Source organism: Urocampus carinirostris, chromosome 9 (genome assembly GCF_059441175.1).
Source record: "Urocampus carinirostris isolate Australia breed hairy pipefish chromosome 9, RoL_Ucar_1.0, whole genome shotgun sequence".
NCBI classification, from domain to species: Eukaryota; Metazoa; Chordata; class Actinopteri; order Syngnathiformes; family Syngnathidae; genus Urocampus; species Urocampus carinirostris.
The window spans coordinates 37,600,528-37,624,900 of record NC_142357.1 but is presented as its reverse complement, the minus strand read 5'-3'; the positions used below and the strand labels follow the sequence as shown (position 1 = coordinate 37,624,900).

The 24,373-nt window shown below is 38.9% G+C and overlaps 1 protein-coding gene across 1 annotated transcript in view; it reads right to left on the bottom strand.

The window, feature by feature from the left end:
- Positions 1 to 1,294: 1,294 nt before the first annotated feature.
- diaph1 (diaphanous related formin 1) overlaps positions 1,295 to 24,373 on the bottom strand; it is a 125,721-nt gene continuing 102,642 nt past the window's right edge. Inside the window, exons 27-28 of the mRNA XM_088343679.1 lie at positions 22,081 to 22,170; positions 1,295 to 2,793 (exon numbers count right to left, since the gene is read on the bottom strand). Of these exons, the coding sequence (XP_088199805.1) occupies positions 2,612 to 2,793; positions 22,081 to 22,170 (272 nt within the window). The 3' untranslated portion in view covers positions 1,295 to 2,611. The remainder of the gene's footprint in view (positions 2,794 to 22,080; positions 22,171 to 24,373) is intronic.

Here is a 24,373-nt window from a genome sequence, read left to right as displayed (position 1 = left end):
CGAAGCAGCTATACAGCAAGTCATATTACTAAAACACAAGATGACGGGCCGTGTGAGAAAAACTGATGCGGTTTTGGTCTGGTTCTTATACACCACAAACTGGGAAGCAAAAGTAAAAGACTAACTAAATGTTTGCATAAAGAGGATCAAAACAGAGCAAAGTCATTTTACCATGTCAGTATGAGGCAGAGAGTCCATGCTGGAAAACAAATTTGGCTATTTGGAACTGCAGAGTGATGGAATGCATGAGTGAAATGAAGTACTTTCCGCTGTTTATACATTCCTCCGCTAGCAATAAAACGCTGGATGTGCAGAGTGCACCATAACTTTTTTTTTTTAAACTTCAATATGTGTTTCTATTGGAGGCTAGGGAGGAGCTGGAGCAATAAATAAGGGGTTTTCGCCTCCCCAAAAAGTACTATAAAGTAGACCCTCAGATACAGCAGAAATACGTTCTGAGGTTAGGAACACAAGGTAAAATTGTCATATAGCAGGGAAAGAAAACTATGATAATCAGCTAATGTGTGCCAAGCCCGTAGCTCCACAGAAAAAAAGAAACTATGTGTATATGATTAAACAACATAAGCATACAGGATAAATAAACAGGAAAAATAAAATTGCATTTACCTTTACTGTGACTTGAATCGAGCTGGTACAGTGGTGTTAGTGGGTGGATGCAGAAGGGGGAGAAACAGCAGATTACAAAGTAAAATAGAATTTAAAAACTTAAACCAAAGAGGACTGTCATGCTTATAACTATTGTCCCAATTGATTGTTTACTGCCGTATTCCGTATTGAGGGTACAATGTGTGTGACTTCATCAGATGTCTACTTCTTTGTTTCTGTATTTATCGACTTGCTTCTTCCTTTAGTCCTGAGACCAATGACTAAACAAATAAAAGTTTGTCACACAAGATTCTGAGCTTAACAAAGAGAAATGTATTGTGGTAGTTAGGCCACTAGCATAATGTCATCTTCAAGATATAGCGACGCACACCAATCACGGACCAGTATTTTATATGACGTTGAATAGCAGACAGGCATCTTAAAGACGCAAAGGGCAGGACATACTCACAAAAACTGCAAGTTAGAATGTCTTACTTTTCTGGGCACACAAATAATTTGTAGATTTGCTGGGGAAAATTTTATAATGAGGGGTCGAAAAGCACCTTGTTCCACACTCAAAGGAAAACTTTGTAGGGCGGAGTCACCGTATCCTGGGGTGGTTACTGTATTAGGGTTCCCAATCCTTACAAATAGTATCATACATCCACACAGGCAATTTAAAACAAAATGACTTTGACATTTTAATTGTTTTCGTATGAATTCATAAACATTTACAAAAAAAGCAAAGCACATGCATTTAATAAGATTAAAAATCCGTAAAAATGAACACAGGAAAAAACCAACCCCGAAACTAGGAAAAAAAATAGTTTCCATTAATGCGTTCGTTGCTTTTGCCTCCCTTTTATTTCATATCAAATTGATCCACATTGCAGTATCTGGCACACACATCCAAGTAACATCCTTGGCTTAAAAACAACAGTTACAGCAGGTTATTACTTCAAAGTGTGCAAAATTATCAGCGCCACCAGCAGGCCATTTCTTCCCTGAATCACATCTCTTTCAAGCCAAACTCCTCCAGGTCACCAGTGCGACTTACAGAAGATGTCGAATCAGCGTCTTGATATCAGTTTATCCAGTTACATTAAGCTTACAGAAGAAAGCAAAAAGGTCACTTAGGTATGACAGTAATTGTTTGCATAGGAATCAAAGCAAATCTTGCGTAACTGCTGATGTTGAAGTACTTTAAAGCGCTAGTATGTAGATGGTGGGTTGTCAATGAATATTGGCCCCAAAGAATAAATCAAAAACCCAACAGATGACAGCGAGCTCCGTTGTAAACCTCTCATTTTTGGCCAGTTTTCTTCCAGTCAGCATCCTTCGCAATTACCGCAAAACTGCTTACGAAATGCAAAATAAACGGCACCGTAATTACACGAAAAACACAGGCACGGACGGACAAATACGTAGGGAACCCCGAAATAAATGCTCACATTACACATTCAGACACACAGGAATGTAAACTGCATTCAGGGTGTTCCCAAAATAATGTGGCCTTGCTTACTCTGCACAAGAAATTTCTCTAATAACACAGTGGGCAAAAGTGAAAGGAATGTTTAGCATTTGCCATCTAAGTGCGTCATTTCTTGAACATAGTCGGAAAAAACCTCGCAGCCCTGAATTAAACATTCACCACTGTGCATTCCGCTAAAGACGAAAATCTTACTTATTGGCACGCAGCAGAATCATTTACATACAACAATGTACAATGTAGAATGTATCGAACACAAACAGGGCCTAGTGGTTTTAAAAGTTAAAAAGATATTGCGAGAAACTAACCGTTTGAAGCGTCTCTTATGTGCCTGAAGTTTTTAGTTAATCCTCATCAAAGCTTAAGCAGTGAATTCAATTGAAACACATGAATAAGTGCATGCTATCAAAACCATTTTTACGAGTGATCGATTATTGGCTGCAGCAATGTGAAGTGAATTCGCTCAAGTGACAATTATACACAAACCATAACGAAACAGAAATGTGGCAAGGTGGCCTAGCTGGAGCGAAGCGGGGCTTCCAGGAGTTCTTCTAACGAGTCTCCCGCTTCGATCTTTTGCTCGTCCTTCTCCTCAAACTTGCCCTTCTTTGAGGGCACCTTGGAGGAAGGCGCATCTTCTTGCATGAGTTCTTTGGCCAGGATGTTGGTGACTGCGTGACCGGCTCTTCTGTGGTTGGCTGGGAAAGAACAGCAAACACAGAGATGTCAGAATATTGTTGAAGTCAAAACAAGTCCATGCAGGCGAAAGCTGGAGAGTGTGTGGACTTTTTTTGATCACTGCAAATTTCTACAACTCGTGGTATGAGTTTCATGCACACACACATATACACACACAAATGCAAGATATGGAACATTTTTGAGTCAGGGGTGCATAATTTAAATAATAAAAGTTTTGGGGGTATCTGCTCATACAGCCACAATTACGATAAATTGGCAATGCATGATGAAAAAACGATATCCTATTTTGCTAAAACAATTAATGGATGAATATACATGCAGCCCTTTATATGGCCATGTTAATATGCCATTTCATCAAATTTGTTTTGGAACACTCAAAATGAAAATTTAAATATTTTGTCCCTAATTCAAGCACTAAATTCAATACTGTTTATCCAAACACTCAAAATATAAGTGTCTTCTTTTCCATCACAGTTGATAATACAGAAGAAAAGCACAAGCGTCTGCTTCTGACTACACCTTTTCGAACATGTTATGTAACATTATTTTGTTGTTGACTCATTGTTTTTGTCCTGTTTTTATTCTAATGTTCAAAATAAAGTTTTCATTCATTCAGAAAAAAGCACAATTGAAACTGATATCAGAAATTATACCTAAATAATTTGAATGTACACTTTTTACAAAAAATAGATTTTTAGTAGAGGATAGCATGGCAACGGGACACTGGGGACAAGAGTGGCACCAAAACAACCTTGAGCAGATTTTTTTTTTTATTTTTTTTTAAGTTTGTTTTTTAAAAAAAGATCCGGGGCAGGTGTATACATGCGTAAAAAAACAACAACAACCGTAAATTATGAGTTACGTGACATTAGTGCAATTAATTTGTCATAGTAATTTGTGTGTGCAATTTGAATTTGAGGCATGATGCATTAAAAACAGCTTTTCACAAGCATATCCAACAGTTTTCATAATTGTTACTTTTCCAATTCAAAGCTTAAATGCTTTTTGTTACATATTTGGACTAAATGCAAAATGAGTAAAAACAATTGATTGTATTAATTAAATTTGTCTGGATTAAGCAACAACAAAGCCCCAAAATATTTTCATTCCAGTTGTGATGATTATCTAACATAATTTAAATTATTTTTCATGTATTTTTGTTTGTATTTCAATTTGACAATATACTTTTAATCAAATATTTTATACGTACAATTAGTAGTTATGTTTTTTTAATGGGAAAAATCATGCTTCTTTGACCAACTTAGGTCTAATATTTGATGTACCTCATAGTCGTGGGATCCAGACATTTTCCCCATGTGTGGTAGGCTACTTGGCAAAAAAAAACCCTTCAATAACTAAAGTATATCATTGTGTCAAAGTTACTATGCCCATTAGTTAGTTTTATCTATTTGAGGTGAGCCATGCAAAGCTGGCTTTCAATCATGGGCGATTTTGTGCATGACATTACTGCTTGTTTTTCTTTTTGTAAAAAGGAGGACACTATTAAAACAGGTGCTTTACCATGCTTATAACGAGGCATTTTTTCAAAGGTTAATCTATTTAGCACCTTAAACAGAAAGGTCAGATTATCATTTTTTGAATGTGTTTAATGATTAAACAGGTTATTAGCTCTTATTCTTAAGCTACTTGACGAAATAACATGCAATATGCAACAATGTCGTTACAATACATAGTTATTGTGCTCCTTAGTTAAACTTGAACCGAACACAGAAAAATCAATCTGATGACTATTTGAATATTTTTGATGGTCATGCTATTTTTACTTGGTGTGTCTGTAATTAAATAGATCAAATAAAGACACTTTATTTTCCATAGTTGTGCAAAAAAAGTGCAGCTAAGATTCTTTCTGGACCTAGTTTTGTGGTTTTTGCCTTTGAATGACACAATGACAGCTTAGCAGCATATTCTAAGGCTAAACAAATAAAAAGAGCCATCCTGTATGCTTTTGTAATATGACAGAATGAGGTGTTGAGTAAAGAGCAAAAAAAAACCCACACTCATCCCTTCTCCTACCTGCTCTCCCACACACTCTTCTACAGCAGCAGCAGCCATTTTGAAATAAATAGGTCAGGGGCGGATTGCATTGATGTGTTTACATTTGTAGAGGCTCTATCAGTGTTGTGACGATGCAAACCACACATGCAAAATGAACACTAACGTCAACCCAAAACAATACTTAGTTCGAAAACTAAACGCAGTTACCGCTCATGTCTCCAGAATAAGCTGCGATAAAGATATTATTGAGTCTGAAAAGGAGAGCACAACTCATGTTACATAACATTTTCATGTCACAGTGGCCCATTCTATTTCCAGACCGTAAATAATAAATGAATGCATGACCCAAAAATGAAAATGTGGAGTTTCAAGTGGGGAGAAAGGGGATGGGAACCGTGAGGCATAAAATTTAAAAATAGAGGGATGGGTGGAATTTTGATGATTATTGACACACTGCTTGTAGAATGGCAAGGGAAAGAGTAAAATTGCATTTTTAAAATAAAAACAAATACTATGGCATACATCCAATATTCAGCACGAAAAATTGTTGTGCTGAAAAAACAAAAACAAAAAATCCTTCCAAAAAGTTGATCTTGTGTTGATGTCATGTCTAAAGTGAGGTGAGCCTTGCGTAACTGGTATTCACTCAGGGGCGAGTTTGTGAACAAGGAAGGAAGGAGATGGAAAACTGTCAAAATAGGAGCTCTACCAATATTGTAATACAACATTTGTCCCACTGCTTTTGTTTTTGTTAGCCGCTAGCCTGACTTTGACTGAAGTTTACATGGATACTTAGCTAACTGACTGAAGTTGAGATGTTTTAATTTGTAAACACTTGTGTGTCACATTGAGTTTGTCCTTGAAATTGATTAGTTAGCACTAAGCTATGTGCTATGAGGATTTAATTTAATACCATATTTTGTCATAATTTTACTCTGGCGAATAGCTGATTGACACTAGTTTGTTACAGTATACTGTGCAGACTACTGTGACATTATTTATCAGTTCCCTTCTACTACTGTTTACTTGTCACTAATCACTCTCCTGTCCATTAAAACCTAAACTGCCTCATAAAATGTGTGCTTATAAAAAGGAAGAGAACCAGTTGTATCTATTTTAGAAAACACTTGCTTGTGTTATTTTATTTATTTTATTTTTATATCTTTAGCAGCTTTGCTTCATCTATTGAACTTTGTTTTATGACAGGATTTGGTTAAGCACACTTTTTTAATGAGAATTTATTAAAACGTGTTAAAGTAAGCAGCTAGTAATAATTTTGTTTTAGAACTTTTAGGCAAGTAGGTGCCAAATGCATGTTCTAAATACTTTGTTTAATTTAGTATTTCTATTGTAATTTTCTGTGTTGTCGTATCCAGTTGTTTGACCAAGCATTGAGCATTTGATTTCGGTTTTGGCCAAAAATGTTAATTTTAGTGCATCCCTAGGACTTATGTAACTGGTTTGGATGGAAAAGGAAATCCATGTTGTATTATTTTTCTCATCACATGCGAATGTCCTCAGAATGTCTAATCCAGGGCTCTCCAACATGGTAACCCCTAAAGACAGCTGATCTGTTCTGAAATTTGCTCACCAGTGCTGGATCAATGTGATTTTCTGGAAAATATTGCTTTTTAAGTGTTTGACTTGTTTTATCTAACCCTGTTTCTAACAATATAGTAACAACAAAGCAACATGATGAGTTGCTATTTTAGAAATGTAAATAAAACTGGGTGCTCTTTGCTCGAATTAGTAGGAAAACGTAGCTCTCAGTTTGAAAAAGGTTGAAAATCCCCAGTCTAATCAAAAACTAGCTGATACACAACAATGACATGAGGCCCGGTTAAACAGAGGGAGCAAAATAGGATGTAGGGGCTCAGATCAAACGATTAGTTTGTGTGTGAGTGGGGCAGGATACGGGTTGCATTGAATCTTGGGGGCACTAAAGACGAGAATAAAACAATCCGTGACATTATATGCCAGCAGACAGTTTAGTGACGCTAAATGTGTGTGCTTAAATAGCAATCTGGGTCGGACATCATCGATGCACTGTCCAATTTAGCAGGGATCTGTAGCACCCTCTTCTGGTTCTACTGTGTGAGAGGCGGTCTTGAAAGTCACATTGAAACGCAAGGTTATTTTCAAATGATTCATAATTTCCCACTTTCTGCAGAATGTAAGCCAGAATATGTGAAACCGCCCATATAGTTTACAACAATTCTACCTTGGTTTCATCAAACTACCACATATTTTGCTTGATGCACACGCACAAAGTTGTAAAAGGTATCATGCAAAATAAATACATAAATAAAAGCTTATGCATTGAATGCAGGACGATTGTGACTGATAGCATTATCATGTTGCGTACTAAAAATTTTGCAGCCCATTTCAGGTTAAAAGAGGTTGGTAAGTTCTTTGTCAGCAAATTAACATTTTTAACAAAATATTGAGTAACCCTATTGAAAATGTCCAAAGACAAGAACAAATAAAATAAATAGCTGCATGTTCTCACAAGCAAGCAAAATATGTTGTTGTTGTTGAATAAAATGTTTTATAGAGTAGTAGTTTTAGAGAAAATGATGAGAATACATATATACATATATATATATACATATATATATATATATATATATATATATATATATATATATATATATATATATATATATGAACTTTTCATAGTTTCTTGTAATTGGCATGGAATGTAAAAAATATATATTTAAAAGTAGGGTGCGTTGTTTGAGATGTCTTTAAAAAAGTTAAAGATTAAATATCTTCTTTATTAGGTATGTGTTTAGCAGCAAAGCCCAACTGAGTTCAAAGAGGCTTATATATATATATATATATATATATATATATATATACATACATATATACATATATATATATATATCCCCCACCTGCCTATGTGCTTTTATCTTCGTTTTATCGTTGGTGTTCTGGCCACTCAGCACAGTAGGAAGGACGAAAAGAGGCGAGGGGAGAGGGTGGAAGAGAGGGATTTCATGCACGTGCTGGTTGTTTTCATTTATTTAAAATTGGTGAAAGTAAGAAAAGGACTGTCAGTGCAAATGCCAACCCAAGACACAAAAAGTGTTAAATAGAACCCAGCAAATGCACCCAACAAGTAGAATCTTTTTAAGTTACCCACACTACCTTTATCGTTTTAAACAAAGAACACGTTTTTAGGGACCCCTTTCTTAGTTTTTGATTAGCATTTGGGATAAAACATGTTTTACGTTTTAAAGAAGAAAATAATAGGTGTGTGATTAGCAAAGAGAATGAAAAAAAAAACACTTTCACCTGTCATAGGAAATGATCCTGGAACATTTTTAAATTATTTATTTTGGTCACCATTATGATTTGATGTGCAAAAGCGTGTGTATAATTAGGTGAGTTATTGAACTGATGGTCTAGGTGGGTGTTCAAAGCATGTACGCCTAAATTGGTGTTAACAAAAGTGTATGTAAAGTGATCCACGCTTCAACAATGAAGTGACCAATCAAAGCCTTCCTCAAAAACTTCAATTGTGTAGACATCTGTGAAGGAGAGCAACTTTTCTTTCAGGGCAGACTGCTCGCGGAGCAAGCGTGTGCCTCCATTGTTGCCATTGTCATCATCTGTGCTGCTTTGTTGTGATTGGTGCTTTGTCAACTGGTGCTGGCATTGATTGCATGCGGGTCATGACTGAGCAGATGGTTTGGCGGTGTGTGATTAGACATTCCTTTACATACAAAATATATGTCGTGCATAAACCGATGGGTTTTGGATCAGACTTGACATGTACAGATGTCCAAGTTGTGAGAGCTAGAAGAATTTATATGAATGGGTATCGGTAGTTTAGCATTTGACAGAGTTGTATTGGTATGCAAACACACATGTGTGTCTTTGTAATGGGCATGCAGACATCTGCTGCATGTGTTTTGTCTGCTTGTGTTTGAGAAGTGGGCAGAAGGGAGGTGTGAGACAGCTGGGAGGACCCTAGGTTGCCAACTCATTCTATAAAAGCAGCAATGAGCTGAGGTACAGGTCAAAGTTGAGCTGGCGCAGACTCGTGGCTTCATATTCACCTAGGAAACAGACTCAATAGGCTCCCACTTTGCTCGATTAACTTCTTTGGAGGTGAAAGGGGTTCTTCATAAAAAAGGCAATGCTTATGATGTCATATTTGTTTTTAAATGTATAATAGCACTCCATACATTATATTTTCCAACTCTACACATATATTTGGACTGTACTGTATTTTTAATTTGAACCTGAATCTACATTATACTTTCCAACTCTACACATATATCTGGACTGTACTGTATTTTTAATTTGAACCTGAATTACTGCGTGAAACTCGAGTACCGTATTTTCCGCACTATAAGGCGCACCGGGTTATAGGGCGCACCCCAAAAAAATAGTTTTGGTCCTAATTTTGACATACATAAGATGCACTGGATTATAAGGCGCTACAATGGGAAGGTGGACAAAACAGTCAAATAGTTCAGTCCAACTTAATACCCCCTTAACATTCCGAAAGCTTGCAAAGACGCAAATACGTGTCGAGAACACGTGCGGATGCGGTGTCCGTATGTCACTCAAATGCATCGTTCCATCATTCGGAAGGTTAAAGTCTTGGGATTCAAGAAATGCTAACCATTCCTTAGTATCTATATTCTTTTTCGCTCGCAACTTTACTGTGCATATGACAATAAACACTTGGAATTGAGTTTAATTTAAAAATAGACACTCCATTCCATCCATTATCTACACCGCTTATCACAGAAACATCGAGTTCAGTCTGAAACAAGATACAGGGATAATATAGAAAGCCGGAGTAGCTCACCGAAGTCGTTGTGTTCATAACAATGTGCAGGCAATGTCTTCTTATATCCGTGAGGGTAGTAAATCCAGGAGAATACAATATTTACAAATACAGAATAGAAAAAAATGCTTTCTCTATGCTGTCAGCCACATGCTGTACGCATTCATCTTTTTCGGCCAATTGCAGGCTTTGTTTCGCCGTTTAAGCCAATGGCAGCCTGTAAATGATAAAAAGGATCCGCCCCTTGACCTCCGAATAACTTTAGCCAATAGTGATCGATTCAACTGATGATTGACACATCTTTTTCGGCCAATTGCAGGCTTTGTTTGCCGTTTAAGCCAATGGCAGCCTGTAAATGATAAAAAGGATCCGCCCCTTGACCTGCGAATAACTTTAGCCAATAGTGATCGATTCAAATGATGATTGACACATTGGTTAGCCAATGAAACGCCGGTAAATAAATCCCAGCATACACCGCGTACTACTTGGCGTTCGGGGGAAAATCTAGTCGGCGGCTGCAAGTTAGTTGGAAAACTTTGCAATTTTAAAATTGATCCATAAATGAGGCGCACTGTATTATAAGGCGCATCGTCAGCTTTTGAAAAAAATAAAGGATTTTAGGTGCGCCTTATAGTGCGGAAAATACGGTATGTATTATATAGCGACCTGAAGTGGTGTAAAAATACTTCATTTATTAAAATAAAACACTATTGATTCAAATAATAAACAAAAACACATGCATTATCTTATAAACATGTAATATAGCTTGCTTCATCCTTTAATGTCACTCGCCTTCCACAGTTGCTGATATATTTTAGTATCTCATCCCGTCAGCCACTGAGTTAGCCACATAGACCAGCTTTTACCAACTACAGCTATTTGCTCTTTTCAACTGGTTCATGTATATCCAGATCGCTTGGTCTTTGGTTGACGGATTAACACCTGCTTTCATTTCCTGTTGCTGGCGAGAAATCATCTTTGCAAGGAAATTGAAAAGCTGGCTTCTAACGCAAACACACTTCAGTTCCATTCTAAGATGCGACCTCTAGTGGAGAATTTTTACAAAGTGTCACTAAGACTGCGACATGAAAATTTTGACAATGTAAAAATACTTTTTAAAGATACGTTTTACTTTTTATTTTTTATAAAATATAGATGGCCTTTCATAGTGTGTTGGGGCACTAGAGAAATTTTTGTGAAGTTCCCCTTCAAATTTCTTATGTTTTCTCATAGGTAATAACTGACAAAAAACATCATATATTGTGGTGATAATGAAAATAAATTTGAATACATTTGGCTTTAAAGTTTGGCTTTCATAATGTGCCTGTAAAGATCAATAAATATGCGTCTACCAGTTTCTGTTCTAGTTACGTTAAGTGGTCACACTGAATTTAACAAAATATTTTCCTTACATTTACTCATACATGTTTAATGCTCTAGTAGACTAAACCAAACACCGTTACAAACAAGAAGAGACGTCTAATATAGACAAGACAAAAATCACACACCTAATGTGCAGTCCCTTCTCATGGTTTCTTCAACTTTCCTCATGCTGAGGTTTTGAGCTTTTTTTGCCCTAATGTAGGTTTTAGATCAGGGAATGGTGTAATAAAAGTCTAATAGTCTGTGGTCTGGGCAGCCCTTTGAGACTTTGTGGGATAAAAGGGCTATACAGATAAACATGACTTGACTTTCATCTTAAAAATCTCCTTTTTAAAGCATTGCGCCTCACTGCCTTTGAAAATAAATAAATAGTAATTAAAATAAACTATTTTGGAACGTTAAGACAAAAGAATACCCACGCTTACCAGTATAGAGAGGACCTTTTTTTATGTTCACTAATAGAGGAAGTCTGTGGCTCCAGCGGTGTACCAAACATATCAAATGAGTCAAAGACTGAATAAATCTCCATCGGTTTTGCTAAATAAAGCCCTCTGCTTCGCGGAAAAAGTCAAAGCCAGCTCTTTATGGCGTACAGCCCCTCCCAAGCATAGTCTGCAAGATGAGAAGCACTTGAGAATTGTAGTAAAATAGTAGCTACATGCCCTAGACAAAGCTGAAACATAAAACTGCCCCCATACGAGCATGGAAATTACTGACCAGTGGTTAAGATGACTTCACTTTGAAAACGGGACTTAGGGAGGGTTTGAGATGAAATGTAATCTACATTGACATATTTTTCTTCTCTACGTTACCAACATTTTAGACACTTAGACACACACACGCAGGAATGAGAGAGCAAAACAGAATATAGTGGGGGATTGAAGATATAGTTAGCCACTACTCCCTTGGTTCTTAACTTCTGTTGTGTCAGCGAAGCTTACAGAAATCTATTGCAAAAAAGTACAAACCCAACACAAGCAGGCTTAGCTGTTCTAAAGCTAAGACATTGTCTGGATTTTATTATTCACTATACAAAAGACCCAAACCTAAAAGAATGCGGTCTAACTTCCAACTCAGAGGCACCGCTCCACATCTGGCTTCTATTAACGGAGGGATAGGGTTGCACACACTCATACTCTAACGTGTGAATGTTCATGCACGCGCTTGCGCTTTTCTCAACAATTGACGCTCACATTTCAAAGCAGTCTGCAACGTTAACCTTGATTACTTCGGACAGATAGACAAAAACACTGGCTAAAAAATAATCTAATGGAATATAGTGCAGTAGTTGTTTGTAATAGTGCCAAAAACTAAGAACAAAAACATTTCATGTTGTACTCTTTACAATCTACAGCTAAGTATGTAGTTTCCTCATTTACTGGACATGTATTATATTGAATGTTATGATAATGATTAAGATGCACAATAGAGAAAAAAGACCAGATAATTATTCACTTGACGCAGTGGAAGCACAACTCAGTCACATCTATATTCTACCTCTCTGAAAAGGGTGCGGGCCACCAGAGAGCTTGGCCATAATGAGTCGCATTACTTTTCTGTACTAGACATAAAGTGTAAATATTTAAATGTTTTGACCTCCTTTAGCAAAGCATTGCTGCCATAAATCTGCTTCACGTGCGCCATTTTAAGAAACCCGTCCAGCCGTAAATGGTCAAATGTTTCATTTGCCTGATGTAGATGCATCAGCATTCTTATATTTATTTTTGGGTATTATATCTACTAATGTTTACAGCTTAGATAATGCCAATTGATAAGAATGAGTAGTACATTTTCTTAGTCAAGGCATGTGAGACATTTCGAATTAGAGCACATGATAATTTTAGAAAGTGACCATTGTTTTGCATGAAAACATCAATAATAATATGCACCTTCTGCAATATTTACATGTCAGTGTTAAAGTGCTTGTAACAATTTGTTGTCATTACAGTTATTACTGATAAATGAACAGGGTATTGGTAGGAAGAAAAACTTTATCGTGCCTGCCCAATAATGATGGACTTCAGTGAGAAAAAGCTACTGCACTCATTTCATGTAATATTCATGAAGACCAATAATAAATCAAATATGGCTGTGGTTGTTATTGGATATATTTTGGGTATATAAAGATCAGAGTTCAACACAAAATAAAAAGGGGGGATACAAATTGATATTACAAGACATATAAACATCACTATTACTAATTGAAGTTAAAAAAATAAAACAATACAAGTAATATATATATGTATATATAGTGGTACATTGTCTAGTTTTCAATGCATGAACTTTTACAGGAATTCACATTCAAAATGTGGATTATCTTGTTTAAGGTCAATTAAAATAAATCATGTAATTTTGATTATTCGATTGTTCAACTTTGTGCACACTGATAAAAACAATAAAAAGGTAATGTGACAAATTTAAGATGGTTTGAGAAAGGTTGGTTAGCATGAAAACCCATAATAAACTAAGTGACAATGAATCGCACCTGCTTGACGGGGGCCTCTCTTTCTCCTGAAAGCAGCACCGGACTGCAGTGCCTCCAAGAGGCCATCCATGATGCCAGTTTCATCACCCTCTGAAAACACGCACACACAGACACACACAAAAATCATCACATGAGCAATGTATAAAATAAGACATGTTAATCATTTCCCCTCATACATTAATTTAATGCCATTGATTTTTTTTCTTGGCCCATGTGAGATGGTGGGCGTTTGTTTTGAAATATTGGAAGATTTGCCTCAATGACCCAGATAGCTACTGACCTAGTTGAGCTGCTAGACAGTCACCACTGCTTTATATAATAATTGCAGTTTTGACAGCCTGATATATGATAGAAATAGACATGGAAGCTATGACCTTATCTGGATTTTATTATCGTGAAAGTAATTGCTCTTTAAGTGCATTGCTGATGCAAAACCCAACACCTTTTGCGTGGTTTAAATAAACTATGTGTGAGAGACAGTTTAATTTATTTATTTTTTTACAGTAGACTCAGCAGGGAAACTGCGTGCCACAGGATGTAGTAGCATAACTCTGCAGCCAGCCAGATGGTTTTAATTATTTCTGAATAGGACGAGAGGGGTCTGGAAACGAAGGCGGTGGGGTTAAAGGTTTATGTCGCCATCAGCCAATCCCCCCACAGTTGTAGCGTGCACGAGTAAAGGCACGCACAGACCTCTCACGCACACATCTTGCAATAAGCCATGCAGCAGATGGTTTGCAGGGTTTTTTTCAGATAGAGATATTTTTCCACAGCTCACACACACCGCTCGGTGATCAAATTAGGAAACTACACAGATGCTTTATTTTGATGTTGACTGTTTTTGCTCCTCTGAGGGGACGCACATTTGCTTACACTAAACACAGGGTGGCTTTAAACTGCCAATGTAAGTGTGTATCGTCAGAATGCCAACAGAGTACTTAGCCTTGAGCAAAACTGTTAAGACTTTTTGTGTCACTGAATAAAAACTTTTGTTTGCTTTGTCAAGTGTCAACAAAAGGCTAATTATGAGACACACATGCAATCCTATAAAATCCAATGACTTGCGCATGCTTTTACAATAATAGAATTTCAGATCTGAGAGTAAAGTTATAAAAATAAAATAAGCGCCTAAATGGCTGTTTGAGGCAACTTAGAACACAAGATATAATCATTTGTGAAATAGCCATAGACCACTGAGCCGCCGACCGGTACTGGGCTGTGGGTAATAAGGTACCGGGCAGCATAAAAAAAATTAAAATAGTACACATTAGACTGAACTTGAACCGGGGCTTTGAGGTGAAGAGTTCTAATTGAAATTAATGTTATTTTCACGAAGGGGCATGGTTGCTTGTCGGGCGGTGCAACTGTCACGTTGGAAACAAGAATTCCCACCCTCGGAAAATACTGTGAAAGATGAATCGAACCAAACGTTTACGCTTATGAGCAATCAGCTTTGGAATGGTCAATTACGTCACGCTAGAAAGATTGTAAAAAAACAACAACTTGCTGTTATGGCAAACGTTTAGCAACAGGTTGGAGGATTAAGGGGTCTTGAAGTCAAGAACTTGGCACGAATATTGATAACACTAACAAGCTTTATTGCAGGGTAAGTACATTTGCTAACTTTGTATTTTTAATAACTTGGCATGCGACTCAATGTGACGTTTTGCGTGAAACGTTACGGTAGCAACCATACAGTGTTGTTATTAAAACGTCCGCTTCACAGTTCAGAGGTCTCTGGTTCAATTCAAGCTAACGGCCTCCTTGTGTGGTATTGAGTGTTCTTCCAATGTCCTTGGGTAGGCAGGTTTCCTCCAAAAACATGGCAAGGAAGGGCTACACACCCCGCGAACCCACGTTAGGATAAGTGGTTTGGAAAATGAAATGTGATTTTAGTGTGTTGATTATGATTCACATTTTTCCCCGACTGATCATCATATACAAGGTTACAATAAATGTTGAATCAACAGCTTTGATAAACAATTGACAGAACAAAAGGAAAAAAGGGGCAGACAGAAAAAGGAGCTTACCTTGGTTCTGTCCCCTTGACAACCAAAAGACTACACATTATTCTAGTCATGTACCGTATTTTCCACACTATAAGGCGCACCTAAAATCTTTTTTTTTTTTTTTTTTTTTTTTTTTTTAAAGCTGACTATGCGCCTTATAATCCGGTGCGCCTTATATGTGGATCAATATTGAGTCGCGACAGGTCTCGCAACTTACGGTAAGCAGCCACCGACTCCATTTTTCGCGTAGAAGAAGAAGTGCGCTGTGCATACTGGGAAATATCAAACAACGGTTCTCTTTTATTTGTGCGTTTGTATAAAGACCCTGAAATGGCTCCTATTAAGAGACACGCTTACAACGCAGAGTTTAAACTCAAGGCGATCAGTCACGCAGTAGAACACGGAAATAGAGCAGCAGCAAGAGAGTTTAACATTAATGAATCGATGGTGCGGAAGTGGAGGAAGCATGAGGATGAGCTGCGCCAAGTAAAGATTCAGATTCAGATTCAGATCTACTTTATTGTCATTCTAGTACACGTGTATACAGAACGAAATGTCGATGCATCTGACCCCCACAGTTTCCTTGAATGTACAGATATAAATAATGTTGTATTGTATTTTGGCTACGTGTAGTATTTTACCATAGTGCCGATAGTGCAAGAAGAGTAGCTAACCAGATGTGCAATATGGGCAGTCAGGTTAACAAGTCAGGTACACAGTAACATTAACACTGTAACAATAACGCTGTAATTACAATAGTGCAGAGAGCAATGTGCAAGGAGTGGCAAGCTATAAAAAAAACTGCCAGTAGTGCAAAAGTCAGATTAGCAGCCGTTTAGATTTAAGTTAACTATATGTTAGATTGACCATTTAACAGTCTAATGGCCAGGGGGACTAGACTATTGCGGAGCCTGGTGGTCCTGCACCGCACACTGCAGTACCTCTTCCCAGAGGCTAGCAGAGTGAACAGTCCATGATGGGGGTGAGAGGGGTCCCCGGTAATGTTTTTTGCATGGGATAGGCAGTGCTTCTGGCCAATGTCCTGAATGGAGGGAAGTGTAGTCCCGATTATTTTCTCTGCTGTCCTCGTTACCCTCCTCACACTACCCCAGTCGGTAGCGCTGCAGCCTCCACACCACACAGAGATACAGCTGGTCAGGATACTCTCTATGGTGCCCCTGCAGAATGTAATGAGGGAGGGTGGGGGCAGGTGGGCTCTCCTCATCCTCCGCAGGAAGTACAGGCGCTGCTGTGCCCTCTTCACCAGTGATGCAGTGTTTACGGACCAGGTGAGTTTGTTTGTAATGTGCACCCCTAGGAACTTGATACTGCTGACAACCTCCACAGCCTTGTTGTTGATGCAAAGTGGGGCATGGTTGGGCTGGTTTTTCCTAAAGTCGACAATGATCTCTTTAGTTTTGTCGACATTCAGGACCAGGCTGTTGTCCCTGCACCAGCCCACCAACTGCTCCACCTCCTCTCTGTAGGCCAGGTCGTTGTCATCCCTGATGAGGCCCACCACTGTTGTGTCGTCAGCATACTTCACGATGTGGTTTGTGGCGGACCTAGGGACGCAGTCGTGTGTCATCAAGGTGAACAGCAAGGGGCTTAGGACGCAGCCTTGGGGGGAGCCCGTGCTGAGGTAGATGACATCTGAACTGTTCTGACCTATCCGCACTGATTGGGGTCTGTCACAGAGGAAGTCCAGCAGCCAGTTCCGCAGGGGGGTGTTGAAACCCAGGAGTCTCATCTTGTCTACCAGATGTTGTGGGATGATGGTGTTGAATGCTGAACTGAAGTCCAGGAACAGCATCCGCACATGGGTGTTCTTCTCCTCTAGATGTGTCAGGCTCAGGTGAAGCGCAGAGGAGATGGCATCCCTGGTGGAGCGGTTTGTCCTGTAGGCAAACTGAAAGGGGTCGAATGAGGAGGGGAGACTGGAGGTGATGTGCTCTTTAACCAGTCTCTCAAAGCACTTCATTATGATAGGAGTCAGTGCAACGGGCCGGTAATCGTTGAGTGATAAGATCTGGGGTTTCTTTGGCACTGGGATGATGTTGGCAAATTTGAAGCATGATGGTACTTTGGCTTGGTCTAGCGAGGTGTTGAAAATGTCTGTTAGTACACAAGCCAGCTGATCGGCGCACTCCCTAAGTACCCGCCCCGGAATGTTGTCCGGGCCTGGAGCCTTCCTTGTGTTGACCCTTCTCAGGGTCTTCCTCACGTCAGATGAGTCCAGGTGGAGTGCTCTTTCGTCCTGATTTGGAACCGCTTTCGCTGCAGGGGTGCCGTTTTGTGCCTCGAACCTTCCAAAGAATTTGTTGAGGTCATTCAGAAAGTCCATGCTAGTGTTCTGCACTGGGGCGGTGGTTGACTTGTAACTGGTGATGGCCTGAATGCCTTTCCACATATCCCTGGTGTTGGTTGTGCTGAGGAAACGTTCCTGGATTTTTTGACTGTGCGTTCGCTTTGCTAGTCTGATAGCCCGGTTCAGGTTAGCCCTCGCTGATAACAGCGCCTCCTTGTCACCAGATCTAAAGGCAAGGTTCCGTACTTTTAGTTGTTTTCGTATTTCAGCAGTCATCCAGGGCTTCTGATTGGCACGGGTGCATATAGTTTTGTTATTGCTGACGTCTTCTGCGCATTTCCTGATGTAGGCTGACACAGAAATGGCGTACTCATCTATATTTATTTTGTTGTTGTAAGTGGCAGCCGATTTAAACATGTCCCAATCAGTGCAATCAAAGCAGTCCTGTAGTGCCTCCATTGCCCCCTCAGACCACACCCTCACCTGCTTCACTGTAGGTTTTTCTCTGGTCAGCAGGGGCTTGTATGCTGGAATTAGCATAATAGAAAGGTGATCTGATGAGCCAAGATGGGGGCGGGGGGCTGCTTTATATGCACCTTTGATGTTTGTGTAGGCCAGGTCTAATGTGTTCCTACCTCTTGTAGCAAAGTTTACATGCTGATGGAAATGCGGGAGAACTGTTTTCATATTGGCCTGGTTAAAGTCCCCAGCCGCAATAAAAATGCACTCGGAGTAAGCATGCTGCAGTTCACTCACAGTTCGGTAGAGAACGTCCATTGCCTCCTTCGTATTAGCGCTGGGGGGCACGTACACGGCAGTAATGATGGTCGCGCTAAACTCCCTCGGTAGGTAGAATGGTCTGCAGATCACCGTCAAAAGTTCAATGTCTCGTGAGCAGTGTTTCGATATTATCTTCGCATTTTTACACCAGTTGTTGTTGGTATAAATGCATAGACCGCCCCCCTTGCTTTTGCCGGTGAGCTCGCCGCTTCTATCAGCGCGGAAAGCAGTTAGCCCCACAATGCTAACAGCGTCATTCGGGATAGATGAGTTTAGCCATGTCTCCGTCAGAATTAAAGCACAACAGTTCGTCAATTCGCGGTTCGATGTAAATTCCACTTGTAAATGGTCCAGTTTGTTGTCCAGGGAGCGGACGTTGGATAGGAAAATGGATGGTAGAGGCGTTTTGAAGGGTTTAGCCTTCATCCGAGCCGTTAGCCCGGCCCGACAACCTCGTTTCCTTCCCCGGTCACAGCGCTTCCGCTTGCCACTTTTACTCGCTGCTTTGTCGGCCGCAGCGTTCTGTTGACGTAGCACTCCGAGGCTAAGTAAACACTCCAGAGTGATCGTCGAAATTTGCGCTGGATTTCTGGATGTTCGCATATCCAGCAAAAAACTGCGATCGTATATTAATCTACAGTTAGAGTTGTCTTTGTTCGCCCTCATAAACTGAGTCGAAGATTGGGGTTTTTGACTAGAATGTGAGAAACTGTTGGGAGCAGATCCAGCCGCAGCCGTAGAGGGCGCCGCCATCTTGGTACGCCGCCATCTTAAAGAAGACTAAACAAAATTTCCGTGGCAATAAAGCGAGATGGCCACAGAGGACACACTTGAACAGTGGGTTGTTGAACAAAGAGCAGCAAGTAGAAGTGTCAGTACAATCACTATTTGAATGAAGGCAACAGTGCTGGCACGGGAACTCAATTCAAACACTGCAGAAGAAGAATTCGAGGAATTCGTAGATGAGGAGCTGATAGAGTGAGCTTTATGTTTTTCTTTTGTGTGTTTAAGTTTTAAATTTTACAGTTATTATGTTATTGCTTTATTGTTATTGTTTTGCACTTGTTATTGTTTTTGCACATTACGAGTGTCACTGTATTGTGATTGCACTAACGTTTAATTTACCATAACAGTATCAGACGTTTTTTTGCGTGTTGACTAAATGGAGGAAAAGTAAAATGTTATGCCTTGCTGTTGTTCAAAGATGTTAAAGATGTGTCACGAAAATGCTTTACCTCAGAGACAATAATAAAACAGCTGTTTATTCATTTTGGGAGTGAATAGAGTTGTAGAAAGCTTGTTTGTTATCTATTAATAAAGTTTGACTGACCTATCTGACTGTTTTGTTGACATTCCCTTTAGCGCGGCACCATCTAATGGTTGCATAACTTAACTACAGCCTCTACTGTAGCGCCTTATAATGCGGTGCGCCTTATGCATGGAAAAAGTTTTAAAATATATCATTCATTGAAGGTGCGCCTTCTAACACGGTGCGCCTTATAGTGCGAAAAATACGGTAATCAGATTTTTATAACAAGGGATTTTGACTAACATATTACATCATCACATAAAATAAATAACCATGTATATCAAATCTAGATAAGCATAATCCTGTTTAAACATGACATTTCACTTTCATGTTTACCTTGACATCTCCCCTTCACTTTTTCTTGTTTTTATTTTAATTTGCTATTTGATTAATTTTGATGAGAAAAGCCAAAAGTCAACCTTGATCCAATGAAACCAGTCTAGCTGGTCAGTCAGTAGTTTCCATTTTGATGTTACAAGGACATTTAAATGTCCCACACGACTACACCGTGAATTTAACTCATTATTATTATTATAATTAATGTTGTTATGATAATTACAATCTATTCATATATCTAATGCTGCCATCAGGCCAGGCCATTAAAATGTTGTCAGACAATGAACTGGGTCCACTGCCTTAGACGACTTAAGTTTTCTCTAAATCTAATTGACTCACACACGCCTCTTATACACGGAGCAATGGCACCCCTGGTGGCAATTTACTCACACTGTAAAAGTTAGTGAAAAAAAATTAAAACATCATGTATACAGATGATGCCTCATTCACAATTCTGACTGCCACCTTATGAATGCCTGCCTCGAACCAGCGCTGATTTTTTCCCCCTCAATAAAAGTCCCTGGTCAGCCCGCGTTTTCGTCCTGTTCTCTTTAACCTATTTTTTTTCTAAACCACTACATTAAGCCAAATGTGTGTGCCTGTGTGTGTGATATGTGTGTGCGCGCTCGTAAGCTGCAGCAGAGCAGCTGCTGCAATCTCTGCTTTTCCGTACCCTCCCCCATCTTGCTCACATTTCATGTTGTACTCTTTACAATCTACAGCTAAGTATGTAGTTTCCTCATTTACTGGACATGTATTATATTGAATGTTATGATAATGATTAAGATGCACAATAGAGAAAAAAGACCAGATAATTATTCACTTGACGCAGTGGAAGCACAACTCAGTCACATCTATATTCTACCTCTCTGAAAAGGGTGCGGGCCACCAGAGAGCTTGGCCATAATGAGTCGCATTACTTTTCTGTACTAGACATAAAGTGTAAATATTTAAATGTTTTGACCTCCTTTAGCAAAGCATTGCTGCCATAAATCTGCTTCACGTGCGCCATTTTAAGAAACCCGTCCAGCCGTAAATGGTCAAATGTTTCATTTGCCTGATGTAGATGCATCAGCATTCTTATATTTATTTTTGGGTATTATATCTACTAATGTTTACAGCTTAGATAATGCCAATTGATAAGAATGAGTAGTACATTTTCTTAGTCAAGGCATGTGAGACATTTCGAATTAGAGCACATGATAATTTTAGAAAGTGACCATTGTTTTGCATGAAAACATCAATAATAATATGCACCTTCTGCAATATTTACATGTCAGTGTTAAAGTGCTTGTAACAATTTGTTGTCATTACAGTTATTACTGATAAATGAACAGGGTATTGGTAGGAAGAAAAACTTTATCGTGCCTGCCCAATAATGATGGACTTCAGTGAGAAAAAGCTACTGCACTCATTTCATGTAATATTCATGAAGACCAATAATAAATCAAATATGGCTGTGGTTGTTATTGGATATATTTTGGGTATATAAAGATCAGAGTTCAACACAAAATAAAAAGGGGGGATACAAATTGATATTACAAGACATATAAACATCACTATTACTAATTGAAGTTAAAAAAATAAAACAATACAAGTAATATATATATGTATATATAGTGGTACATTGTCTAGTTTTCAATGCATGAACTTTTACAGGAATTCACATTCAAAATGTGGATTATCTTGTTTAAGGTCAATTAAAATAAATCATGTAATTTTGATTATTCGATTGTTCAACTTTGTGCACACTGATAAAAACAATAAAAAGGTAATGTGACAAATTTAAGATGGTTTGAGAAAGGTTGGTTAGCATGAAAACCCATAATAAACTAAGTGACAATGAATCGCACCTGCTTGACGGGGGCCTCTCTTTCTCCTGAAAGCAGCACCGGACTGCAGTGCCTCCAAGAGGCCATCCATGATGCCAGTTTCATCACCCTCTGAAAACACGCACACACAGACACACACAAAAATCATCACATGAGCAATGTATAAAATAAGACATGTTAATCATTTCCCCTCATACATTAATTTAATGCCATTGATTTTTTTTCTTGGCCCATGTGAGATGGTGGGCGTTTGTTTTGAAATATTGGAAGATTTGCCTCAATGACCCAGATAGCTACTGACCTAGTTGAGCTGCTAGACAGTCACCACTGCTTTATATAATAATTGCAGTTTTGACAGCCTGATATATGATAGAAATAGACATGGAAGCTATGACCTTATCTGGATTTTATTATCGTGAAAGTAATTGCTCTTTAAGTGCATTGCTGATGCAAAACCCAACACCTTTTGCGTGGTTTAAATAAACTATGTGTGAGAGACAGTTTAATTTATTTATTTTTTTACAGTAGACTCAGCAGGGAAACTGCGTGCCACAGGATGTAGTAGCATAACTCTGCAGCCAGCCAGATGGTTTTAATTATTTCTGAATAGGACGAGAGGGGTCTGGAAACGAAGGCGGTGGGGTTAAAGGTTTATGTCGCCATCAGCCAATCCCCCCACAGTTGTAGCGTGCACGAGTAAAGGCACGCACAGACCTCTCACGCACACATCTTGCAATAAGCCATGCAGCAGATGGTTTGCAGGGTTTTTTTCAGATAGAGATATTTTTCCACAGCTCACACACACCGCTCGGTGATCAAATTAGGAAACTACACAGATGCTTTATTTTGATGTTGACTGTTTTTGCTCCTCTGAGGGGACGCACATTTGCTTACACTAAACACAGGGTGGCTTTAAACTGCCAATGTAAGTGTGTATCGTCAGAATGCCAACAGAGTACTTAGCCTTGAGCAAAACTGTTAAGACTTTTTGTGTCACTGAATAAAAACTTTTGTTTGCTTTGTCAAGTGTCAACAAAAGGCTAATTATGAGACACACATGCAATCCTATAAAATCCAATGACTTGCGCATGCTTTTACAATAATAGAATTTCAGATCTGAGAGTAAAGTTATAAAAATAAAATAAGCGCCTAAATGGCTGTTTGAGGCAACTTAGAACACAAGATATAATCATTTGTGAAATAGCCATAGACCACTGAGCCGCCGACCGGTACTGGGCTGTGGGTAATAAGGTACCGGGCAGCATAAAAAAAATTAAAATAGTACACATTAGACTGAACTTGAACCGGGGCTTTGAGGTGAAGAGTTCTAATTGAAATTAATGTTATTTTCACGAAGGGGCATGGTTGCTTGTCGGGCGGTGCAACTGTCACGTTGGAAACAAGAATTCCCACCCTCGGAAAATACTGTGAAAGATGAATCGAACCAAACGTTTACGCTTATGAGCAATCAGCTTTGGAATGGTCAATTACGTCACGCTAGAAAGATTGTAAAAAAACAACAACTTGCTGTTATGGCAAACGTTTAGCAACAGGTTGGAGGATTAAGGGGTCTTGAAGTCAAGAACTTGGCACGAATATTGATAACACTAACAAGCTTTATTGCAGGGTAAGTACATTTGCTAACTTTGTATTTTTAATAACTTGGCATGCGACTCAATGTGACGTTTTGCGTGAAACGTTACGGTAGCAACCATACAGTGTTGTTATTAAAACGTCCGCTTCACAGTTCAGAGGTCTCTGGTTCAATTCAAGCTAACGGCCTCCTTGTGTGGTATTGAGTGTTCTTCCAATGTCCTTGGGTAGGCAGGTTTCCTCCAAAAACATGGCAAGGAAGGGCTACACACCCCGCGAACCCACGTTAGGATAAGTGGTTTGGAAAATGAAATGTGATTTTAGTGTGTTGATTATGATTCACATTTTTCCCCGACTGATCATCATATACAAGGTTACAATAAATGTTGAATCAACAGCTTTGATAAACAATTGACAGAACAAAAGGAAAAAAGGGGCAGACAGAAAAAGGAGCTTACCTTGGTTCTGTCCCCTTGACAACCAAAAGACTACACATTATTCTAGTCATGTACCGTATTTTCCACACTATAAGGCGCACCTAAAATCTTTTTTTTTTTTTTTTTTTTTTTTTTTTTAAAGCTGACTATGCGCCTTATAATCCGGTGCGCCTTATATGTGGATCAATATTGAGTCGCGACAGGTCTCGCAACTTACGGTAAGCAGCCACCGACTCCATTTTTCGCGTAGAAGAAGAAGTGCGCTGTGCATACTGGGAAATATC